Source organism: Bos mutus, chromosome 11, assembly GCF_027580195.1.
Source record: "Bos mutus isolate GX-2022 chromosome 11, NWIPB_WYAK_1.1, whole genome shotgun sequence".
Lineage (NCBI taxonomy): Eukaryota > Metazoa > Chordata > Mammalia > Artiodactyla > Bovidae > Bos > Bos mutus.
The window spans coordinates 86790713-86815495 of record NC_091627.1 but is presented as its reverse complement, the minus strand read 5'-3'; the positions used below and the strand labels follow the sequence as shown (position 1 = coordinate 86815495).

The 24783-nt window shown below is 36.8% G+C and overlaps 1 protein-coding gene across 4 annotated transcripts in view; it reads right to left on the bottom strand.

The window, feature by feature from the left end:
* PRKD3 (protein kinase D3) overlaps nucleotides 1–24783 on the bottom strand; it is an 87908-nt gene that overhangs the window by 29507 nt on the left and 33618 nt on the right. For all 4 annotated transcript variants that reach the window (XM_070379730.1, XM_070379727.1, XM_070379728.1 and 1 more), the window contains 7 exons: nucleotides 16988–17126; nucleotides 14450–14581; nucleotides 13506–13663; nucleotides 9017–9209; nucleotides 5885–5962; nucleotides 2970–3153; nucleotides 478–601 (listed from right to left, as the gene is read on the bottom strand). In XM_070379730.1, the coding sequence (XP_070235831.1) occupies nucleotides 478–601; nucleotides 2970–3153; nucleotides 5885–5962; nucleotides 9017–9209; nucleotides 13506–13663; nucleotides 14450–14581; nucleotides 16988–17102 (984 nt within the window). In that variant the 5' untranslated portion in view covers nucleotides 17103–17126. The remainder of the gene's footprint in view (nucleotides 1–477; nucleotides 602–2969; nucleotides 3154–5884; nucleotides 5963–9016; nucleotides 9210–13505; nucleotides 13664–14449; nucleotides 14582–16987; nucleotides 17127–24783) is intronic.

The following is a 24783-nucleotide window of genomic DNA, read 5'->3' as shown; positions in this document are numbered from 1 at the left end:
AGAAGTTTGTGAAGTGAAAGTTGCTTAGTTGTGTTCGACTCTTTTCGACTCCATGGACTGTAACCCACCAGGCTCCTCTGTCCATGGGATTCTCCAGGCAAGAATACTGGAGTGGGTTGCCATTCCCTTTTCCAGGAGATCTTCCTGACCCACAGATTGAACCTGGGTCTCCTGCATTGCAGACAGATTCTTAACCATGTAAGCCACCAGGGAATACCAATTCTTTCTTTCAGAGATTGTGCATTTGGTGGTGTACCATCAGACTTGCTTTGACTCTGTACTGTTCTACCAATTTATAAAAATAGTACATTGAATAGTCCACCTTTTAAATATTCCTAACATCCTAAATATAAAGATGGTTCTGGTGTACTATGATGTCTTAATATATATCTCATTCTCATTTGGACTTAAAAAACGCACGAAGTAAAGCACATAACAGAGTTTCACTACCATAATAAGATGCCTGTGATTACTGACCAGGGTGTCCCTGCTGGTGTAATGGACCATCCACCCTTCCTTCACCATTGTGCTGCTCTTCCTCTTTGTGTGCTTGATGGACTGGACGACCCTCATCAGCGGAATGTTATTGCTCGTTGATGGACTACAAAATATTTTAAATTTATGACAAATATTTATAATGTTAACTTAAAAGATCATCAATACAGTAAAATCAAACCCTTCTAAAGATAATTAAACTAAAATTCTTCAAAATATCTTACGAAGACAATGGCTTAAGAAGATAAATTAATCCTGTTATGATGATACACAGTTAATTTATAAAAGACAAAGATGATACTGTTAGGGGAAGCATACTGACTGAAACCGCCCACCCTGGCCAGGCTCTCTAGTAACCATTTGCATGAGTTGTTTTACAACAGGAGGTCCTGGTAAGGCATATGGAACTAATAAGCCACTACCAACCAAAAGAGTTCGGGAAAGGTCAAAAGGAGACACCACGTGTCCACCCACTTCCCAGAATCCCTCTCGCTAGCATCCATCTTTGCTGAGCAATGCATGTGGCACCAGGAAGGACTCTGAATCAGAATGATTGGCCAAAGACAACCTGGAAACTAATCTCATCACCATAAAATCTGAGACCAGGAGCCACATGGCAGAGCTGTTCTCCTGGGTTCCCTTTACTGCTCTCCACCCGGGTGCCCTTTCCCAATAAAATCTCTTGCTTTGTCAGCACGTGTCTCCTCCGACAGTTCTTTTCCGAGTGTTAGACAAGAGCCCGCTCTTGGGGCCCTGGAGTGGGGTCCCCCCCTTCCTACAACAATACTGTAAATCATCATTATTTGTCATGAATATTTCTGGAGGGCCACAGGACATACGAAAACAATAAACAGAGCAGAAAGAATCCTCTCCGGTTGGCAAATCTGGAGCCTGGGAGAGGGTCTCATTTGGGATTGCTACTAGAAATCGTACCCTAGATAACATGACAAATTAATAAATTCATAACAGGACAAAATTCAAATATCAAAGTCCATTATTCATGTTGTCAGCAACAATTACTTACAGAAGACACTGAAAGAAAAATGATTTACAGGTATTAAGAAAGTAAAAATAATAAATAATGAAATGAGTCACATCAGGTAATACTGAAACACAGGTCAGTAACAGTGTAGCTGGAGAGAAAGAGCACCTTGGCAGAAGTGTGTGAAAAATACACTGTTTTTCAATTGAGTCTCAAACAGTTAAATACTTGCTCTTAAACTGTGAAGTATCCATGATTAGGAAACAAGCTTAGTTCTCTTAAGTCTCCAATTTGGGCAAACATTTAGTTAATAATGATAATGATAATAATAGCTGTAATTTATTTATTATTTTTTTTTAATTTTATTTTTAAACTTTACATAATTGTATTAGTTTTGCCAAATATCAAAATGAATCTGCCACAGGTATACATGTGTTCCCCATCCTGAACCCTCCTCCCTCCTCCCTCCCCATACCATCCCTCTGGGTCGTCCCAGTGCACTAGCCCCAAGCATCCAGTATCATGCATCGAACCTGGACTGGCTATAATTTAATGATAAGACAAACTGAATAAATGACTCAGCCATATGAGACTGACATATGATGAATTTTCTCTAAACACCTATTTGCTGCCAATGAAAAACAAAACCTGCTTAAAATGTTAACACTGTATCACAAAGTAGTATATCTTATAGGCTATATCTAAAAAAACTGAATTTCTATAAATATAGGAGGATATATAAGTTTCATAATCCAGGAGCATTTTTACAAAGAGCTAATAGATGAATTGCAATATGAAAACTGCCCCCAAATTCATCACCATCATCTCTGTACAACATTCTCAGGTATAGATTCTTACTGGGGTTTGCAACATTAGCTAATATGCCTGTGTAAAGAAACTGGTTGCTTTACCTGAAGTCCAATGCTGGCACTTTGTGAAAGACTGCTACACAGCTAGGTATTTAAATACAGTATTTAAATAAAGCATTTTTCTTTTTAAGAAAATGGGATTCTCATACCTTCTCATCTTGAGTGGACAGCAAGAGGAATATAATTTATTTCAGAAAAATAAATGTACATGTGGTACATGTAAAAGCATTAGCCACAATTTAACTGATTTTAAATTACATTTTAGGGGGTGGAAGGAATTGGGAGATTGGGATCGACAAGCATGTAGTACTGTATATGAAACAGATAACTAATGAGAACCTACTGTAGAGCACAAGGAACTCTAATCAGTGCTCTATAGTGATCTAAATGAGAAGGAAATCTAAAAAAAGAGGGATATACGTTTATGTATAACTGATTCACTTTGCTGTACAGCAGAAACTAACACGACATTGTAAAGCAACTATACTTCAAGAAAAAAAATTTTCTTTTTATAATTACATTTCTAGGTTCCACTTAAAGAGATATGATTTGTTATTTTTTAACAGAACTCCTGGACTGACCTTGCATTTGGAAATATCTTGTAGTCCATACCCACGCATTACCTGATTGTTTTAACAGCTTCTTCGTCTCTTTCCACATCAAGATCAGATGGATCCAAGAAAAACATTTTATCTTCTGGAGGAGATGGTTCTTCTGTGTCATCCAAGCCCCGACTACCGTCACTGTTCATGTCACTACTGTCAATATCCATTGGTATATCTGTATCTGTTCCCAAAGTAGATGGCTCTGGCAAAGTTTTAAATGAATTCAGAATTTTACATTAATGGAATATCAATATACCTAAATAGAGACAGTATATCAAATGTGAAAACCATTTTTAAAATTCTTAAATGAAATTACAGAAAAATATTTTTATGATTCAAGTTAAAGAAATATTTCTTAGGATGATATAAGTATAAAAATCATAAGGCAGAAAATTAACTTGATTGCATCAGAATTTTAAATTTTGATATGACAAAAGATACTAGAAGCAAAGTAAAAGGTTAGCCACTATATTATAGACCTGGTCAGCTCATTTTCCACAAGTGTCTAAGACAATACAATGAAAAAAGAACATTCTGTTCAGTGTATGGTCATAGGAGAAATGGATATTTATATGCAAAAAAGAAAAAAGAAAATTGGGAAGATTTCCTTAAATCAATTACAAAAATTAACTTAAAGTAGATCACAGACTTAAATAATCTATAACACTCTTAGAAGAAAGCATAGGAGTAAACTTTGGGATTGTGAGTTAGGCAAAGCCTTCTTAGCTATACCACCAAAAACCTAAATGACAAGAAAAAACAAATATATTGGACTTCATCAAAATTTAAAACTTCTCTGCTACAAATGACACCTCAAAGAAAGTGAAAAGGCAGTGTACAGAATGGTAGAAAGTATCTGCAAATCATGTATCAAATAAGGGACTTGTATCCAGAATATCTAAAGAATTCTTACAACTCCATAATAAAAAGATAAATAAATAACCTAGTTAAATGGGCAAAGGACCAGAAGAGATACTGCTCTGAAGCAGATATAAAAATGACCAAGAGGTATATAAAAAGATACGCAATGTCAGTTAGCCATCTGGGAAATGCACATCAAAACCATAATGAGACAACACTTCATACTCACTAGGATGGTGACAATCAAAATGACAGACAATTAACAAGTGGTGGAAAGGATATGTAGAAATGAGACTCCTCATACACTGCTGGTGGGAATGTAAAATGGTATGGCTGCTTTGGTAAACAGTTTGGCAGTCCTCAAAATGTTAAACAGAGCTACCATATGACTCAACAGTTCCATTACTGGCTATCTACCCAAGTGGAATGGAAACACATGTAGTCAATTGTACTCAAATGTACTGCCTTGTTCATAATAGCTCCAAAATGGATACAACTCAAAGGACCATGGCTGACTGGTGATGAATCAAGTGTGGAAACATTCAGGCAGAGGAATACTACTCATCAATAAAAAAACAATGAAGTATTGATACATGCAACATGGATGAACCTTGAAAACATTATGCTAAGTGAGAGAAATTAGTCACAAAGACTATACATTGTATGATCCTATTTATATGAAATGTCTAGAAGGGACAAACTGATACAGATAAAAGTTGACTTAGTGGTTGCCAGGGGCTAGCAGGGAAGAGTGGATGGGACGTGACAACTAATTGGTATGGAGTTCTTCTCAGGATGATGAACACGTCCTAAAATTAGGCTGTAGTGATGGCTGCATAACTGGGAATAAACTAAATGTATGAACTGTATGGTATACAACTCGTATCTCAATGAAGCTGACAAAGAATTAGTAGAATATATAACATGTGAACAAGTAATTTAGAGGGAAAAAACTCCTAATTAAACAGTAAATATCTGAAAGAGATAAATAAACATTAAAATAAATATAAATGTACTTCATATCCATTTGTCAAAAGGTAGACAAGGACAAAAATACATGAACCAGCTAAATCTAGAAAAGACTTCAATCATGTAGAAAAGCTGTATTAATTCTGAGCAACTGAAACGAAGAAACCAATCATGCGCTGTCAATGGTCTTAAACAGCAACCACAGAAAACATGCCACGTGAGAAAATGTTAAACTCTTAAGGAGATTAATTTCCACTCCTCATGCTTTTCCTCCTATATCCGTTCTCCTGGTAATCTTCCTAACCTAAGGCTTGAACCTAGGGCTCCTGCACTGCAGGCAGATTCTTTACCATCTGAGCCACCAGGGAAGCCTTTCCTATAGAACTACTTACATTCAATTTTTACCAGCCATGTAATATTAAGGAAAAATTATGCTGCAAGTTTACTCCTTTCTTTCAAAAAAGGTAATCACTTTGAGTGATATAATCTTGAAAAGAGGGGGAAAAAAGGTAAAAAAGCAACAATGTTCAGCTAAGTGATTATTTGATGGAAAAAGAGAAAGTGAGACAGTACAATGACTTCTAAAGACTATGAACTTAGATGCTAGACCACACAGATTCAAATCCCAACTCTATCACTACTGGTTGTATCTCTTAGGCAAATTATTTAATGTTTCTGTGCCTAAGTTTACTCATCTCTAAGTCCTTATCTCAAAAGGTTGTTCTTAGGTTTAAATGTCAATATATATAAAATGTTTACAACAGTGCCTGGCTTTCATTAAGTAGTTAATAAATACTAGAAATATGCAATAGTTCTAGGGACAACAGCACGGTTACAAAGTAAGTTTTGCTATGTCTAAAGATAAATGAGAATATGCAGCATCATTTGCCACATATGACTACAGAGTGGTAGGTGGTTAAAGGAGACCAGAGGCATAATTAAAAGTATACTATTAGCGATATCTGTATTTTGCTTGATTATTAAATCAGAAAAAAGTCAAAGAAACAAAGTAAACAAAATAAAATATGCAAATATAACCTTATATAAAGATAATACACAAAAGAATTGTGATCTTTTCTGGAAATTAAGAAAAAGACTTTCACCTCCATTGAAAGTAACCTCTCCAAGGCAGTCTCTCGGTACTTTAGATGCACATCGCTTATGGCAGTTGAATTTACAATCTAAAACAAAATATTCATCTTATTAATTTATGTAAAAAGTCAGGCAGTATCAGATATGGTTAAAGACTTTCTTTACTCACACATACAGTATTATTAATAATGATGATGAAATAATAAAGATTTCCTCTACAAGAACTCAGGTCTTAAAAGGTCTGGTTTCATATTCTGATACCATCTCTTAATAGTTGGTTAATCCCTCAGGGATCATTCAGTCTCTTTATCTGTAAAATTAAATTTATACCACTTGTTTAACACTTTGCCAAAATGCTACAGATCCATGCTTCCCTCCCTTACGTCGCATTCTTCTTTCTATATCCCCCTTAAAGAGTTTCTCAGGCTGATTAAATCCCTTTCCAACATATGTCAGGCAGTTACTTTCAATTCCTAATTATCAGGACCTGGTACATACGCAGAAAAGAAATTGCAATGCTACACCATTTATTAGGAATTAGTAAGAGCTTTCCTAGACAACCTTGCAAGAAAGGACTGAGCTTCTCACGCATAAGGTCCCCCACCTGTAGTATATAATGGCTCTCTTCAGCCTGCAAGAACCTCAGAGCTGATTGTACTGCAGATGAGTGTCAGTGACGTCCAAGCTGTTCAATACTACTGTGTAACTCATGGTTCTCAAATTGTGGTCACCAGGCCCGGAACATCAGCATCTTTTGAGATGCCCGATCTTGTTTGGGCCCCACCCCTAACCTACTACGTCATCAGCTCTGGGAGTGAGGTTGAGAAACGGGTACTTTAATGACTTCTTTAGTTAATTAACATTAAAACTGAAACCCACTGCTATAACTACTATCTAACACCACCTTCAAAATAATTCTACCAACAATAAAAGGGTAAAAATAATTTCAAGTCCTGATTTAGAATAATTTTGTAACTTCTATAACTGAAGAAAACTCTTGGTATCATGCCAATAGAATACAGAAAGGTCATTATAAGAAAAAGCTCTATGAAATAATAATTTGGTGGATGAGAAAACCTGCATTACGTAATGTCTTTAAAAAGGTGAGGCCCTAGGAAAATTCACATGAACTAGTATTAACACTGGCATACATTTAAATGTTTTTTATCTCATGAAGTTTGCAAATTGTGAAAATAACAAGGTTTCCCTTTCCCTCTGAAATGTAAAGCCAAGTTTACCACCCATATGCAGTAAGTATGTAGTTCTAATGACAGTCATTTACACTTCTCTATATTCCTGCCCATGTTTTTTATTAATTTATTTATGTTTTCTTTTATCCTATATGTGCTTATATAAGCTGCCCTGAAATTTTAATATAACAAAGTGGAAAACAGATGAATGAATAAATTAACTGCTCTTAGAATTGTACATTTTTCTCAAATGATTCTGCATAACTGTTTTATCTTAACTATTTTTTTTCTTAGCTTAACAAGTGAATGAAAATGTCTATTTTACTTTTGAAGTAAAAATACAGGGATTACTAAATAAATTATGACTTTTTGATACTTTCTGAACCAATATAAGCAAAAAACATTATTCTTTTAGAGCTCTAAGAAGTTAAACTACTAAGCCAGTCACATAGTTAATTGATTTTATTTCAAAATTCATTAACCTACTTCCATATTTTATTCTTTTAAAAAGTACTGTGCTTTTTTGCATGTGGTTTTAGAATGTTTCTGTTCTACTCAGCAGAACGGCATATTTACTACCTTTACTAAGATTATCTGCTGGCTAGAATTTGTACATCTGTTCTTAATGTTCTTTCCCAAAACATTCTTTAGTGGCTGCTTGCCAGTACACTTTAGTGTTGATATTTAAAGTATTAATTTATATATTAACTCATATTCAAAAGTAAGCTGTTGAAATAAAATTTCAACATTTAATTAAGCTTGCCTGATGGTTATTAAATATTGGCAACAAATGTACAATGTATTCTCTATGTATGTAGCAAAATATTGCTAAAAAAAGTTTTCTTATATACTTATAAATTTATACATAAATTATTTAATTCAACACTGAAAACAGAACTTATTGTTGCAAAGATCTCAATTCCAATGTTTTACCTAGATAAAACTAGGTAATTCAATTCCACAAATACTTTTACATAAAAAGTATGGTATCAAGAAGTAATGATAATTACAGTAATCACATGAAAAATAAGTACATAAGATTATAGACAGATTACCTATATCTTATCTTGGCTCAATGCCTAATAACACATTTAATATCTCTATTTTGGTTTTCACATAGTTGTGCAGCACTGTTGAGAAGACGTGAGACAAAAAGATAAAAGCATCTTTTAAAAGCATTAAAACATTATATAACTACAGGAAACCATTACTCTATTAAAAACATAGTTCATTAGAGATGTTTTTGGAATTCTATGACAGTGTTTTGGGTTAGTATCTAAATATAGATGGTCCCCATAATAATTCCAGTAGCTTCTACTATTTCTGCCTGTTTCAGTGTGATTGTTTAGAATGACAATTTTGGTACGGCTCTCACAGCCCCATAATTAAAGCAAAAATAAAACTCTTGTAACATGTTGCTGTGTGTGTGTGTGTATGAATACTTAATGGAAAGTTCAGTTCAGTCACTCAGTCGTGTCCAGCTCTTTGTGACGCCATGGACTGCAGCATGCCAGGCCTCCTGTCCATCACCAACTCCCAGAGCTTGCTCACTCATGTCCATCAAGTCGGTGATTCCATTTAATGGAAAGAGGAGGGCATTATTTTATATTTTGGGTAGTGTCTGGCTCTGGAATCAGAAAGACTTAAGCTCAAATATTAGCTTACCTGCTCACTAATGGTTCCATATTGACAATTGTTAAGCAGCCACATCTCACAGATTCAAATTCTAGTTTTTCTGTTTACACTCTAATTTTTCTTTAGCATAGCTCCTGGTACAGAACACACATGTTGCAGATAGGAGTCATCATTAATAGATACACATATATGCGTATTTCTTTCTTAACTATGAGACCAATTTATTTGCTTAAGGCTTCTGAAGTAAAAAATATTTTATGTTATATTTGCTAACAAAAACAAATATGAATTTTACTTCAGAAAATCATGCAATCCTACCTTTACACTGCATTCCCTGGCGAAAGAGGCCTTTCAGTAACCGCTTGCAGTACTGACATATCGTGGGACGGGTGTATGAGTGAACAGCAAACGTGTGTGGGACTTTCACCCTGCACATGACCATCTTTTCCATCCAGATTGGGCGACCACTCCAAGAAGGAATTCTCTTACTAGGTTCTTGGTGAACATGTGACTAAAACATAAGCAATTTCCATAGTGTAAGTCAACATTAAAAACAAAGTCTTCAGATCAGGGTTTGACAAGTCATTTATTTCAAACACTAAAGCCACAAATAAAAAAACGTGGATCTCAGCAGTTTCCCTTGGAAGCTTAACTTACCAACCCTTGAAAAAGAAAAGTGTAGAATTTTTTTGCTATTATTTATGCAAGGTATTTTCATCCTCACAGATATGTATCCATTGATTAATTATTATTTGCCAGGCACATATGACATTTCACAAATAAAAAACAAAACCTTAAAATGAGTTTATAACGTTCAAATTCCTTACCAAGAAATTAATTACAGGAAAATTAAGTAAATTTAGAAGGGTTAGTGCTGCTCATGTTGAGCTACTGAACACAACGTCTGAAAATATTTTGAAACAAGTCTTGGTTTTTAAAATCTATTTTAATAAATACTAAAATAAGTATGTAAAAATCTTTCATTAATAATGGCAGATGTAAATTAAAACAACTTTACCCTTAGTAATAATGCTTTAAGAAGTTCCTTGATATTTTAAGTATATTTCAGTTATTTGGTTTTTTCCCTCTCAGGTGAGCAAAAAGGAAAATTAAAGAAGACGTTGGTTAAAAATTTTTGTGCCATTTGAGGGATAAATGGATTTTTAAACTATGACCCTTTTTATGTATACCAAGGAAACAATCAATTTAATTCCAGGTCAGATCAATATAGCCCATCATATTCATTCAACATTCATTGACTGTCCTTTACTATGTATTAGAAATATGAAAATGAATACGGTCCTTATTCTCAAGGACAAAATCCAGATACCTAACTGCCTTCTAGATGCACCGCAGACCTTGCTGTAGCTGCTTGCCTCGTCACGGCCAGGACTGCCTTCTATAACCAGTAATGTGGGTAACTTAGAATTGAGTCCCTGTACATTGATATGTTCAACCAACAGAAGCCAAAAGAAATCAAAAGACAGAGAAGTGTACAGGAGAAATGAGAGAAGAAAATAAAGGGCTTTTTTTCTGAAGGAAGTAGGAGGAAGGAAAAAAGAAAAGGACTGACCACTGGAGGAAAGCACTATAAAAACAACACAAATAGAGCCTCTGCTCGATAGTTTTTCAATAATGTGTAGCCAGAAACGTTCTAAAGCAAATTATGAAGCAATTTAAGAAACGTACAAAAAGAATGTTAAAACCCAAACCAAACTTGCAGACTTCAGCTGTCTAAGGTGTCCTGCTCTGGTCTGGCCCAACCCTCCTCCACGTACAGAGCACCGTCAGCAAAAGGAACACTGAAGTGATTCCTCAAAGCTGATAAAGCAGCCAGCAGGAACCAGAAACGGATGCCTTCAGCTTTTGCTTATCCCTGGGCCCCCAGTCTAGTGGTGACTCAACACTGTATTTCTCTTGCTCTGCTTCAACCACTTAGTCTATGTCTCAAGCTTAAAACAAACACGTGGACTGACCTGAGTTACACCTGGGTCTTCTACTTAGCAGTACAGTGATTCTTAACCTTTTCCCCATCTCAACACCCTTGAGCAGACTGCAATCTAGCCAATAACAGTGGTTTACCATCTACTGAGTGAAGAAGGCAAGAAAGGTACAATAGACTTAATCAGAATTTGGAGGACGGAGAATGCTGGTAGAATTACCTAGAGCACTTGGCTAAAACGGGACCAGTGAGAGTAACTAGAGCGGAAGCTCTTTTCTTACATTGCTTTAATGGCCCTCTTTACAAATCACTTATTAGCTTAAATTTTCCTTTCTTTCTTATTGATGTGTAGACAGAAATTTTCTGAAAGTAATCTAATTATTTCCACAATGTGTGTTTAAACTAATTTTGGCTGAATTGCTCATAAAAACTTCATAACAATATTGCCAACTCTCAATCATATAAAATAATAAAGGTGATATAAAAAATTTAAAGGGGGCAACTCCCCAATTATATATATTCGACTTTGGAACATTTTTCAGTGAAAGAAATATCTCCACTTTTAATGTGCACACTTAAGAATCAAGAATTTCTTTCTACCTTGATTCTGTACTGTTCCTGCAGAAATTTTCCCAAATGGGAACGCCCTGGTGGTCCAGTGCTTAGGACTTTATGCTTTCATAGCCAAGGGTGCAGGTTTGATCCCTGGTCAGGGAACTAAAATTCTACAAGTCATGCAGTGGGGCAGGAAAAAAAAAGTTTCTCCCAAATGCACTGAGATGAACGTTAATCTCTCTCATCTCCAAACAGCCATCACTCAACATTGGTTTCTCTAAACCTGGTGGTTCCATTTTAACCAAATTCAATGAACAGTCTATTTTCTTCTGCCTCTCCACCTCTTTACTTGATTCCCTTTACAAAGTGATTTCAGACAATGACAGAAACTGCCTTATTACATGACAACCCAAGGGTCAGATTCAAAGGCTTCTATTCCAAACTGGCCTTCTCTTATGTCAGTAGTCAGTGAAGTTTAATATTTTGACTCCTTAGAAACTTTTCTTCCTCATGCTTTATCTATGAAATCAAGACAACAGCTACATGCCTGCCAGGATTGTGGTGCGGATTACACAAGAAAAGTAAAGCATCCCAGCATGAAGACTGGCATCTGACAAGTTACAAGGCACTTCCTGCAGCCACTTAGAGTGAGTTCTTCTCTAAACCTGGTTCAGTCTCGGGCGCTCCCATCTCTTCAATGTTTCCTCTACTCCTTTAGACTGTCCGCTTTTACCACTCTTCCTCCCCTCTGATTTTCCTCCATGAGCTCTCAGCTCTTCTTACTGAATGTACCTTCATTTTTGAGATGGTATTCTTTACTACAGTTTCTACTTGTTCTAAAACACTCTGCACAATCTATCCAATTCAAACATGTCACTCTCCTTATACTTCTGTAAAGAATTTTCATCTTCCGGGTAAAATATAAATGAATAAATTAAAACTGAATACCTTATTCATCTGCTCGGTCCTGTTATTTCCTAATCTTGTAATACTCAGTGGGTATGGCTGACAAACCAGTACCATTTGTGGGGTTCTTAAAACAATATATGTTCATTCTACAGTCCCCAATTCGAGCCAAGTTTCCCTGTGTAGCTTGTGTGTAAAATGCATTAATTTTTCTATTATCAATCTTTCCCTAAACTTTTGCATGTATTTATAATAACTTCTCATTCTCAGTTCTAATGCTATAGCACTCATCTTATACTTTAAAAATGTCATAGTAGGGCTATGCAATATGGAAATGTGGGATTTTTGTGAAAGAATTTCAGAAGCTTCTATTTTAGTTCCTCAATTTAGCAAAATCTTGTGATGAAGCGGTCAAGACAGCAGTCCAATGGCTTGATTTTGCCATTAATATATAGAAGGCCAAAGGGGTTACAGAAATAACTAAATTAAGACTGTAATCTACAGATGGAAGTTATTTAAAGTAGTACCAAATAAGTAAGGCAGTTATTTCTTTCTTCCCCAATCTACTACATTTGATTTACACATTAGCAGATCTGGGTTAAATTCTAAAATTGCTTACTAATTTCTGTGACTTTAGTCAAGTCACTTGATAATTCTGAGTGCCAGCTATCTCACAGTATACAGACCTCACTGGAATACCGTAAAGATCAGTGATGTCACTCAAACACTTATTCATTTATGGCTGAGCGCCCACTAAAGCACAAGATACGGAGCTTGGGCATGGTGAGGCAAAGACAGACATGAATACTGTCTTCTCTAAATAGTTAAACTCCTTGAGGACAATCTAGTATACAAATGCTGTGATATTATGGTAAAATGCTATACACACCATCAAGGAGGTTTGAAAAGTGGTATGGCATTCAGAAAAATAACTTCTAGGTAAAGGGAAATCAAGTAAGGTAGCTGTTGAGGTAAGTCTAGAAAAAGCATACAGGATAGATATCAACAAGAGCAAATGTAGGGGGCTGGGGAGAAAGGATGTGTTCAGGGAATGCTGAATACTACAGATTGTCGGAAACGCAGAATATATAGAGGTCTCCTTGAAGGGAGCAATCTAATTGGTTGCTGACTATTAAGCTGTAGTGCAGTGTGGAGAGCAGGAGTCAGGATACTGGTCAGGAGACTGATCTCCTGGTTCAAGTGATAAGGTGATCTCAAACTATACAACATGCAATTCATTGCTACTGGTAAGCCCTGTTTACAGTGATACATTTTAAGTTTCTTAAGTGTAGGAACGCTACTGTTCTTTAGTATATAACTTATGATTTAGGATGACATCATATATACTGTAGAAACATAAAGAATAAGTGGTAAAAATGCCCTCTATTATCTTAGAGTACATACCTCTTCAGTGGGAAGGGCTACATAGTCAGTCTGCAGGAGTCTTGGAACTGAGAGGCCAGGTCCTGGCAGGGATACATTTGAGAGACGTCTCTTTCTTACACCACTACAGTTATTTGGAATCTTGAAGGCACATCGTTTATGATAATTTAATCCACAGCCTAAATATATTTTAAAAGGTTAAAAAAAATTTTTTTAACTTAACCATCTAAGTGCATACATAAAAAAAAAGGTGCTTCTTTTATTTTCTCTGGCAGCAGTAGCTATCCTAATGAAGAACACAGATAACAAGCTAAGAATAGGAAATGTGTAGAAAGGTTTATTTAGAAAGGTTAGGTTAGCTAAAGCAGTGGTTTCTTCAAGTGTGCTCCCCAAGGCAGAACCCAAGAATTTGTTAGAAATCTAATAAATGATTGGGCTTCACCTCAGACCTACTGAATCAGAAACTTTGGGGATGGGGCCTTGCAAAGTAATGTTTCAGCAAATCCTCAAGGTGATTCTGATACATAGTGAAGTTTGAGAACCACTGGCTTAAATAACTTCAGCAAACTGTGAACTATGACATGTGAAAATTACATGCAATTCAGATTTCAGTGCTCATAAATAATTTTTTGGAACACAGCATTCTCACAGTTTACCACCTGCCCATGACTATTTTCATGCTGCAACGGCAAAGTTAAGCCACTGCAACTGAGACCACATGGCCAGAAAAACTTAAAATACCAGTATGTACCCTCTGGTCCTTTACAGAACAAGTTTACTGACAAATCAGATGTGCACCTGCATCCTACCCCCCTGGCAATTCTAACACAGAACAACCAGATTGCTCTGCTTCCAAACCTTGGGTACTACCTAGTCACTGACCAATGATCTTATTTTTTCATTGATGATTAAAGAACGTCAATGTGAAAACTTATTTCAAATTATCAAAAATTTAGAACACATACCTTCACATTTCAGTCCCTGGCGTACCAATCCCCAAAGCATCTCACCACAGTAATCACAGAAAGTAGGCGCTTTGTAAGAATGCACATAGAGAGTATGCGGACGAATTTGGAAGTCTTCTACTGTGGCCAAAGCTTTAAAAAAAATAAAAATATTCAAATAAACCCTATACTTGCAGTTGTGATAAGATTAAGAACATCAACCATAGTCATTTATGTCAAAGTATACAGATTTCTTTTTCTGAAACTTTCATCTTTCACCCATAAAAAATTATTTTAAGACTTTAACATCATGGTTTTCGAACTTTATTTAAGAAGCTGACAAATTTAAATAATTTGATCTCCAAAAGTACGTATTTTGACCTCCAAAAGCATTTTCTTGGAGTTAGATTGCAAATGATTGTCATATTTATTTTAGCTAGTTAAAAACTATTTAACTTATAATGTACTGGGAAATAGAACACTAAATTTTAAAAAATTATAAAACTTAACATTAACTTATAGCAATGTTTCTGGGAGAAATGCACTCAGTCCTCATTTAGGATCCCAGGATACACTCTGTCTGTTCTCCACAGTCCCAGCGGATAAAAAAGAGACTCTTTTCCCCTCTGTGAGCAACTCAACAGTAGCAGATGCATCCATCATCAGACATCCTTTCAACATCACGTGCAACTCACTATGGATATCCCTGTGGGCTGATGTAGGCTCCAGAGCAAAAAAGGAATAGATATGAGCATGACCACTGGGATGACAGGGAGTGAAGCCCCTCTACAATGAAAAGGAAGACAAGGACTGGGATGTGTACAGAATTTGGGGTTGTAGTGGAGAAGATAAACAGTAAGGATTAGAGACTAATAAGGAAAGGTGGTGATCAGAAAGAGTCTCAAGACTGCAAAGACGAACTGGGAAGAGGGAAAAAAATGGTGGCAGAATGCTGGACTCTAGGCCTGGCCTTTCTTCCTTTCCTTCTCTCCCATCTCTTTATTTTTTCCCTCCCTCTACGTCTCTCCCTCCCTCTTTGCTGCCAAACACAAGTTCTACAGGCCTACTATACACATTCTTTATTCCTTGCCACTTCTCACTAGCTCTCCTGCCCACCTGCTGTCGGATGAGGTAAGAAATAGCAGGGCTAAGGAACAATGGATGGCAAGAATGGGTGAGAGGGGAAAACAGAGAATAAGAAAATGTCCACGAAGAAAAAGCAGAGAAGGAGCATTGTTTAAGTCATGGAATCAACCAATATTGCAGTTTCCTCTTCCACATTTTCATTATTTTTTTCCTTCTGATTTTCTTCTCCAAATCGTCACAGAAATGGGAAAAGGAAACAGAATTTCAGTGTAATTGTTTCATTTCTTTGAGTCAAAAGAGGAATATGGTCCTCTTCCAATTCAACTGATAATTCCCTTAGCTTAGTAACACTTTAAATAATTCAGGGCTTATTTTCCTGGGGGCTTCCCTGGTGACTCAGATGGTAAAGAGCCTGCCTGCAATATGGGAGACCTGGGTTCGATCCCTGGGTTGGGAAGGTGCCCTGGAGAAGGAAATGGCAACCTACTCCAGTGTTCTTGCCTGGAGAATTCCATGAACAGAGGAGCCTGGTGGGCTATGGTCATGGGGTCACAATGAGTTGGACAAGACTGAGCGACTAACACTTTCTTTCTTATTTTCCTATTTTCTCATCTGTGATGTAACCTTCCTGAAAGTAAAAATCATGTCAGTTCAGTCGCTCAGTCGTGTCCGACTCTTTGCGACCCCGTGAATCGCAGCACGCCAGGCCTCCCTGTCCATCACCAACTCCCGGAGTTCACTCAGACTCACGTCCATTGAGTCAGTGATGCCATCCAGCCATCTCATCCTCTGTCGTCCCCTTCTCCTCCTGCCCCCAATCCCTCCCAGCATCACAGTCTTTTCCAATGAGTCAACTCTTTGCATGAGGTGGCCAAAGTACTGGAGTTTCAGCTTCAGCATCATTCCCTCCAAAGAAATCCCAGGGCTGATCTCCTTCAGAATGGACTGGTTGGATCTCCTTGCAGTCCAAGGGACTCTCAAGAGTCTTCTCCAACACCACAGTTCAAAAGCATCAATTCTTTGGCGCTCAGCCTTCTTCACAGTCCAACCCTCACATCCATGCATGACCACAGGAAAAACCATAGCCTTGACTAGACGGACCTTTGTTGGCAAAGTAATGTCTCTGCTTTTGACTATGCTATCTAGGTTGGTCATAACTTTCCTTCCAAGGAGTAAGCGTCTTTTAATTTCATGGCTGCAGTCACCATCTGCAGTGATTTTAGAGCCCAGAAAAATAAAGTCTGACACTGTTTCCACTGTTTCCCCAATCTATTTCCCATGAAGTGATGGGACCAGATGCCATGATCTTCGTTTTCTGAATGTTGAGCTTTAAGCTCAACATAGAAGTAAGCAACTATAGTATTTACAAAGTATAATTAAATATAGCATTTAGTTGAAGCACCCCCCCCCCAAAAAAAAAGGCTCTTTGGGAGGGAAAAAAAGGCAACAAAATAAAAGAAACTATTTACTTACCTGAGAGAACAACTTCTACTAGGTCTCCTTCGTGTATTTCATCTGCTGAGGTAATGAGCTGCAGAATATTTTCTGAGTTCATATCATGGCGAAAAAGAAGAATTTTGTCATACATGCCAAAGAATCCACACTCTGGAAACTGTAGGAAAACAGTCCTATATCAGTATACTCATTTTGTAAGTAAATGTCTCAATCTTATGAAATAATTTTAAATGTACTTTTGTTGTTGTTTAGTTATCAATTCGTGTCCAATTCTCTGCAACCCCATGGACTGCAGCATGCCAGGCTTCCCTGTCCCTCATCATCTCCTGGAGACACTATTTGCTAACAATTTTATTAATATCCAAATAAGATCAACCATGTGCTCAAGCATCTTGGTTAATTCTCAAGTTCAAAAACATAAAAGTAAGCAATATAAAGAATTACTGATATCTTAGAGACATTTGTCTCTTAGAAGTGTAGAATTTCTTTACTCAGTTATTGATGAAGAATACAATCTTCAACTTAGTGCTATTCTTACAAAGACTGAGAGATGAGCAGTTTTTCCTGTCCTTTAGAACTGAGCTTCCCATCTAGTCAACTTCCAGCCATATTGTTGTTGTTCAATATGGACACATGTAGTTATTTAAACGTAAGCTAATTAAAAATAAATAAAAGTTGAGTTTCTTAGTCTAGCCATATTCCCTGTGCTCAATCACCACGCTCATCTAGCTTGAGTAATACTTTCCCTTAACTTTTACATCTTGATGGTTTACCAAGTTTAATATCTTCTTTATGGAGTCAACTCACTGTATCCTCTAAATAAGATATCCTGACCTTGGATGATTTTTCCTTGTTCACATCCAGTTGGTTTTGTAATGAGCAGTTTGATCATGTAACTAATCAGGTTTTCCTGTTTACTTTGCCCACTGAAAAAGGCCAAGCCAAACTTGTAGCCCACTTCTACATCAATTAAGGATCTTACGGCATATATTTTAGGTGCAGATACCAACCTGGTTCATCTTACTTTATGGCCTTAATTTTCCCATTAAAAATTCTTATATACATCTCTAAAAAGGTCTCAATTCTGGGGGAAAAAGTTAAATTTTTAGGAATTGAAAATAATGACTTAATTAGAAATTTTAAAGTTTACTTGCATTTTAAGAAACCTCAGTTAATAAAGTATAGAAATATTTGGAATTTTTATAATACTATATCTCTTTTCAATATTTGAGTTACGGATATTTTTAAAACTTCATAACATGCTGTAAACAGATCTAACAGCATAAGAATTTTCCATTGAAAAGAGTAATACAGAATCAAAAATTATTTTCATTAGATGTTAACTTAAAATTTAAATTTACTAAAATTTTACTTAATTATTAAATTGGAAAACATCTAATGGAGAGTAAAACTTAGCTGCAACTAAAATACAACCTTAGTTGCAACAATTCTTAAGAATTAATAACAAAAGGATTCCATATTCCATCCTTATAAAATCTCTAACAAAATATTTGTATGAATAAAACTCATTTTAAAAAGTCACAATTTTTTTTTTACATGTCTTCTAAGTGTACAGTCCTATGGTGTGTAAAGCTAAGAGTCAGTCTTTGCCTTCCAGGGGCTTACAACCTAGTAGAAAGAGAAATAAAACAAATATATAACATAAGAGAAATGCCAAGAATGAAAAAACCCTAGAAGAGGGAATAAAAAAGATAGACTATCCCTTTAAGAGTGCTATTTGAGCAGAATCATAAAAAGAGAAGCAAGATTTCCAAGGGCAGAAAGTGAAAACGAAAGGGTCATCACTGAGAAAGTAGAAGGTAAATGACAGAAGGGAAGTGGACTCTGACGACTGGAGAATGAGGTGGAGGTGGCGGTGGGCGGCGGGCAGGGACAGAAAAAAGGCAAAAATGTACACCGGAGCCCCAGATGGACCATACAGACAGAGAAACTCAGCATCTGCAGAGCTGGGTTCTCAAGCTTTGCAACCTACAAACTATAGCACCTTAGATAAGCTGCTTAACCCCTCAAAGCTCAGTTTCTTGTCTATGAGTTAGGAATAGTAAGACTACAAGCTTTTATTTTTTTTGGTGCACCACATGGCATGCAGGATCTTAGTTCCCAGGGATCGGACCTGTGCCTCTTGCAGTGGAGGCATGGAGTCTTAACCACTGGACCTGCAGTGAAGTCCCCAGGAGTACTAGCTTTAAGTGGTTCTCATCAAAATTAAATTATTTGATGACTATAAAACACTCAGCACTGTGATCAAATAAACACCAGTGGTTCATGTTATTCTATACCCAAAGTGGGAGAGACAAGGGGTGCCAGAGCAAGGCACGAACATGATCAATTTTAAAAGGATAATGCTGACAGCCCTGAGTAGCCGGGACTGGAACAGGAAGAGACAGAGCAAGCTCCTACAGAAGGCAGAGGCTATGGGTCAGGAGAGAGGTATTGGGGTCTGGATTATATAGAAGATAGGAAGCAAGACAAGAAACACTTCCCCCTAGAAACTATATTTGGTAAAGTATATGGATCACTAATACCGTTTTGACCAAATCAGAACTCCCCACAACTAAACATATTAATAAGAGAAGAAAACATAAAAAATTAATGGCTTAGCAAAATTATGAGTATTAAGAATATTTATTTAAGACATACATTGTGTACCAAGCTGGAAAGCCATCAGTGATGATAAAGAACAAAGTAACTTTCTGGACTAGCAAATGTTTATATACTATATTCATCTATATGGTTGAGAAATTACACAATTCTCCAAGGGAAAGAAAATGTAATAACAACTCTGTGAAAAAGAGTCTTTTGTTATTCATGATTATATATGTGTGTTTGGTAAGACATTTAGGAATTCTCTGAAAACAAGGGTCCTCACAAAATGAAGTAACAGAAACTAGCCTGAAAAAAAGAGCCAGAGAGAATATTAAATATTGTCACTGAATATCAGGAAACAGTGTTGCCCACCATTAAAAATATTATGAATCTTGAGGCATGAGTATTTCAAAGATAAAACACCTAAAAAGTAGAAACAAGGAAACAAACCATAAACACTCATTTAAAAAAATCTAAACAATTGTAAGGAACAACTCCATAAAAAACAACAACAACAAAAAACTCTGTTAATAAGCTTTGAATTTATAAAGATAGACTGTTGATGATTTTTAAAAATTCAGAAACTGGTTTTCAAGCAGGAATGAATTTGTAACATCATGTCTCACCTTTGGTCACATGCTGCAATCATCTGTGGAGCTTAAAACCATCCTATTTCACCCTAAGCATCTTTATCATTCACTTCTTTGCAGCAAGCATTTTTGCCACATAACTTACTGCCCATAAGGCAATTCTGCCATCAAAGATAAAATAACTGGTTGACAGTTTGGTTTCAAAATATATTACCATTTCTTCTAGTTGGCAACATTATCAATGGCTTTACTGAGCTGACAAATGAGTCAGACGCTTTACTGTCTGAGCCACCAGGAAGTCCTGACAAATGAGGATGATTTGCCCCAAAATGATTTGGTTTCTTATTTTGAAATACACTACACATCAGAGGAGAAAGAGGCTGAGGGTCTTAAAGGTACAGAACTCATCCCATATTTCTCATGGAATTTTGGCATGTCTGCCAACAGACATGTGACAGAAACAACACTGTAGAAGAAAGCTTTCACAACACAATACAAAGCTTGGTTACAAATAGGCATGCCAGTATTTGGAAAAGGACACCTCTCTTAATGAAGGAAGAAATTTTAGTGAAAAAGAATAAGTGCAACGCGGAACGATAAGAAAACTGAATAAGCAAAAAACCACATACAGCTGAACAATCTGTGTGGGCTAGGAGTGCCAACCCCCATCCAGTCAAAAACCTATGCATAATTTGACAGCTGGCCTCTGAATCTGCAGTTCTGCACCGGCAGATTCAACTGACTGCAATCATGTAGTACTGTAGTATGTGTGAACAAAAAACTTAAATCTGACCAAAATGCCTGTGGCAAAGATATCCACAGCAAAGATGCTTAGGGGAAAGTATCAAGAACATTTTAAACAAACAAAACACATGAAGATTATTCCTAGATTTATGGTTAAGCTCTAGGGACTAGGACATGGACACCTGATTTCAAAATTTACTTTTATATTATTCAGTGTATTCAATATTAAATATATATATATGCATGCACGTGTGCATGCTAAGTCATTTCAGTTGTGTCTGACTCTTCGTGACCCTAAGGATTATAGCCCACTAGGCTTCTGTGTCCATCGGATTCTCTAGTTAAGAATACTGGAGAGGGTTGCTATGTCCTTCTCCAGGGGATCTTCCTGACCCAGGAATCAAACCTGAGTCTCTTATGTATCCTGCACTGGCATGTGGGTTCTTTACTGCTCAGTTCAGTTCAGTCACTCAGTCGTGCCCAACTCTTTGTGACCCTATGGACTGCAGCACACCCAGCTTCCCTGTCCATCACCAACTCCCGGAGCCTACTCAATCTCATGTCCATTGCATTGGTGACACCATCCAATCATCTCATCCTCTGTCGTCCCTTTCTCCTCCTGTCTTCAATCTTTCCCAGCATCAGGGTCTTTTCCAATGAGTCAGTTCTTTGCATCAAGTGGCCAAAGTATTGGAGCTTCAGCATCAGTTCTTCCAATGAATATTCAGGACTGATTTCCTTTAGGATGGACTGGTTGGATCTCCTTGCAGTCCAAGGGACTCTCAAGAGTCTTCTCCAACACCACAGTTCAAAAGCATCCATTCTTCGGCGCTCAGCTTTCTTTAGTCTTTACTGCTAGCACCACCTATATATATATCAATAAAGAACCCATACAGGAAGACATATATATGTGTGTGTATATATATATATACACACACACACACACACATACATATATACAAACACACACACATACACATTTATCAGTTCAGTTGCTCAGCTTTTTATAGTCCAACTCTCACATCCATACATGACTATTGGAAAACCCATAGCCTTGACTAGACAAACCTTTGTTGACAAAGTAATGTATCTGCTTTTTAATATGCTGTCTACGTTGGTCATAGCTTTCCTTCCAAGGAGTAAGCGTCTTTTAATTTCATGGCTGCAGTCACCATCTGCAGTGATTTTGGAGCCCCCAAAAATAAAGTCAGCTACTGTTTCCCTATCTATTTGCCATGAAGTCATGCGATCAGATGCCATGATCTTAAGCTTTCTGAATGTTGAGCTTTAAGCCAACTTTTTCACTTTTCTCTTTCACTTTCATCAAGAGGGACTTTAGTTCTTCTTCACTTTCCGCCATAAGGGTGGCGTCATCTGCATATCTGAGGTTACTGATAATTCTCCAGGCAATCTTGATTCCAAGCTTGTGCTTCATCCAGCCCAGTGTTTCTTTTGATGTACTCTGCACAGAAGTTAAATAAGCAGGGTGACAAAATACAGCCTTGACATATTCCTTTTCCTATTTGGAACTAGTCTGTTGTTCCATGTCCAGTTCTAACTGTTGCTTCCTAACCTGCACACAGACTTCTCAAGAGGCAAGTCAGGTGGTCTGGTATTCCCATCTCTTTCAGAATTTTCCACAGTTTATTGTGATCCACACAGTCAGGTGGCTCAGACGGTAAAGCGTCTGCCTGCAATGCGGGAGACCTGGGTTCAATTCCTGGGTCGGGAAAATCCCCTGGAGAACGAAATGGCAATCCACTCCAGCACTCTTGCCTGGAAAATCTCATGGACGGAGGAGCCTGATAGGCTACAGTCCATGGGGTAGCAAAGAGTCTGACACGACTGAGAAACTTCACTTTCACTTTCTTTCACTTTCACACAAAGGCTTTGGCATAGTCAATAAAGCAGAAATAAGATGTTTTTCTGGAACTCTCTTGCTTTTTCCATGATCCAGCGGATATTGGCAATTTCATCTCTGGTTCCTCTGCCTTTTCTAAAACTTCCAGCTTGAACATCTGGAAGTTCATGGTTCACATATTGCTGAAGCCTGGCTTGGAGAATTTTGAGCACTGCTTTACTAGCCTGTGAGATGAGTGCAATTGTGTGGTAGTTTGAGCATTCTTTGGCATTGCCTTTCTTTCGGATTGGAATGAAAATGGACCTTTTCCAGTCCTGTGGCCACTGCTGAGTTTTCCAAATTTGCTGGCATATTGAGTGCAGCACTTTCACAGCATATACATATACATGTACAGAGACATACATATATACTCTTTTTAAAAATGGACTTTAAATAGTTTGACATAGAAAAATTAAGACAATAGCAGAGTGAGTTTCCCTATACCTATACCCATGTACCAGATTCCCCTATTATTGACATTTTCACTGGTAAATTTCTTACACTAATGAACTAATATTGATACATTATCATTAACTAAAGTCCACAGTTCATTCAGATTTCCCTAGTTTTTACCCAATGTCTTTTTCTTGTCCCAGGTTCCTGTTTAGGATACCATACTTCCTTCAATTGTCAGATCTTTTTAGGCCCTTTTTGGCTGTGCCAGTTCCTTAGACTTTGCAGAGTTTTGAAGACCTTGACTGTTTTGAGGAGTACTGTTCAGGGGTTTTCTCAGATGCCTCATTGTCAGAATTTTTCTCATTATTACACTGGAGTTACGGATCTTGGCAAAGAAGACGTCAGAGGTAAAGTGCCATACTCATCATATCAAGTGTTCCTACCATCAACATGATCAACTGCTGTTGACGCAGACCTTGATGATCTGACTGGGCCGCGTCTGTCAGGTCTCTCCCCTGGAGAGCTATTCCCCTCTCCCACTGATAACATACTCTTTGGAAGTAAGTTACTATGAGCAGCCTACGCTTAACACTTGTTAAGGAACAAGTTACTTCCCCTGTCCTTCAGGGCAGAGAAGCTATATAAATTATTCAGAATTCTTCTGTAGGGGAGATTTTTCTATTTCCTACCATTTATTTATTCATCCAAATATATTATATGTATCTCTCAGTATGGATTTAAGGATAATTATATACTTTGGGATATAATATATATTCTTTTAAAATACATTTCTTATTTCTTAGTATGAAATTTATTTCGATGGCTCAAAATTTTACAAGAGTGGAGTGCAAAACCTAAGCTCCAGTTGTCCAGTGATCTCCGCCATAGTCAACAACACAGCCAGTTTTCTCAATATCCTTCTGAACATATTTTATACCTAGATAGTAGACATGGATATATCTTTTCCTCATTTTACACAAATGGTGGCCAACTATAAAAAGTGTTCTGCACATTTTTTTTCACTTAGCAACATATTTTAGAGATCATTTAATAACAATATACAAAAATGTTTTTCTTTTTTTTTTTAAAACAGCTGCACAGTTTTATTTTACCAATTCCCTACTGATGGGATATGGGTTGAGGAGTAAAACTAAAGCTAAATAGTCTTGAGTTCACTTACAAAGTTGGCCAAGTTACTTAACCTCAGTTTCTCTATTTGTAAAACAATACCTACTTTATAAGGTTATCATGATAATTAAGTAAGTGAATATATGTAAAGAGCTCAGAGAACTCCTGATGTTTTGAATGCCGTATGAATTGAAGATACTGTTCCCAATCTTTTTTATTACAAACAATACACAGTATATAATTTTGTATATACATTTTCCCCCCATCTTTTGAATATATGAGTAGGATAATTTCCTAGAAGTAGATTTGCCATGTCAAAGAACATACACATTTAACATTTTTTGGACACTCCCCAAATGCTCTTTACAGAGGCTATACCAATTATACTTCGAAAAGTAACATATTAAGAATGCATGTTTTTCCCTTCATTTCTCTTTCTGTGGCTGTTC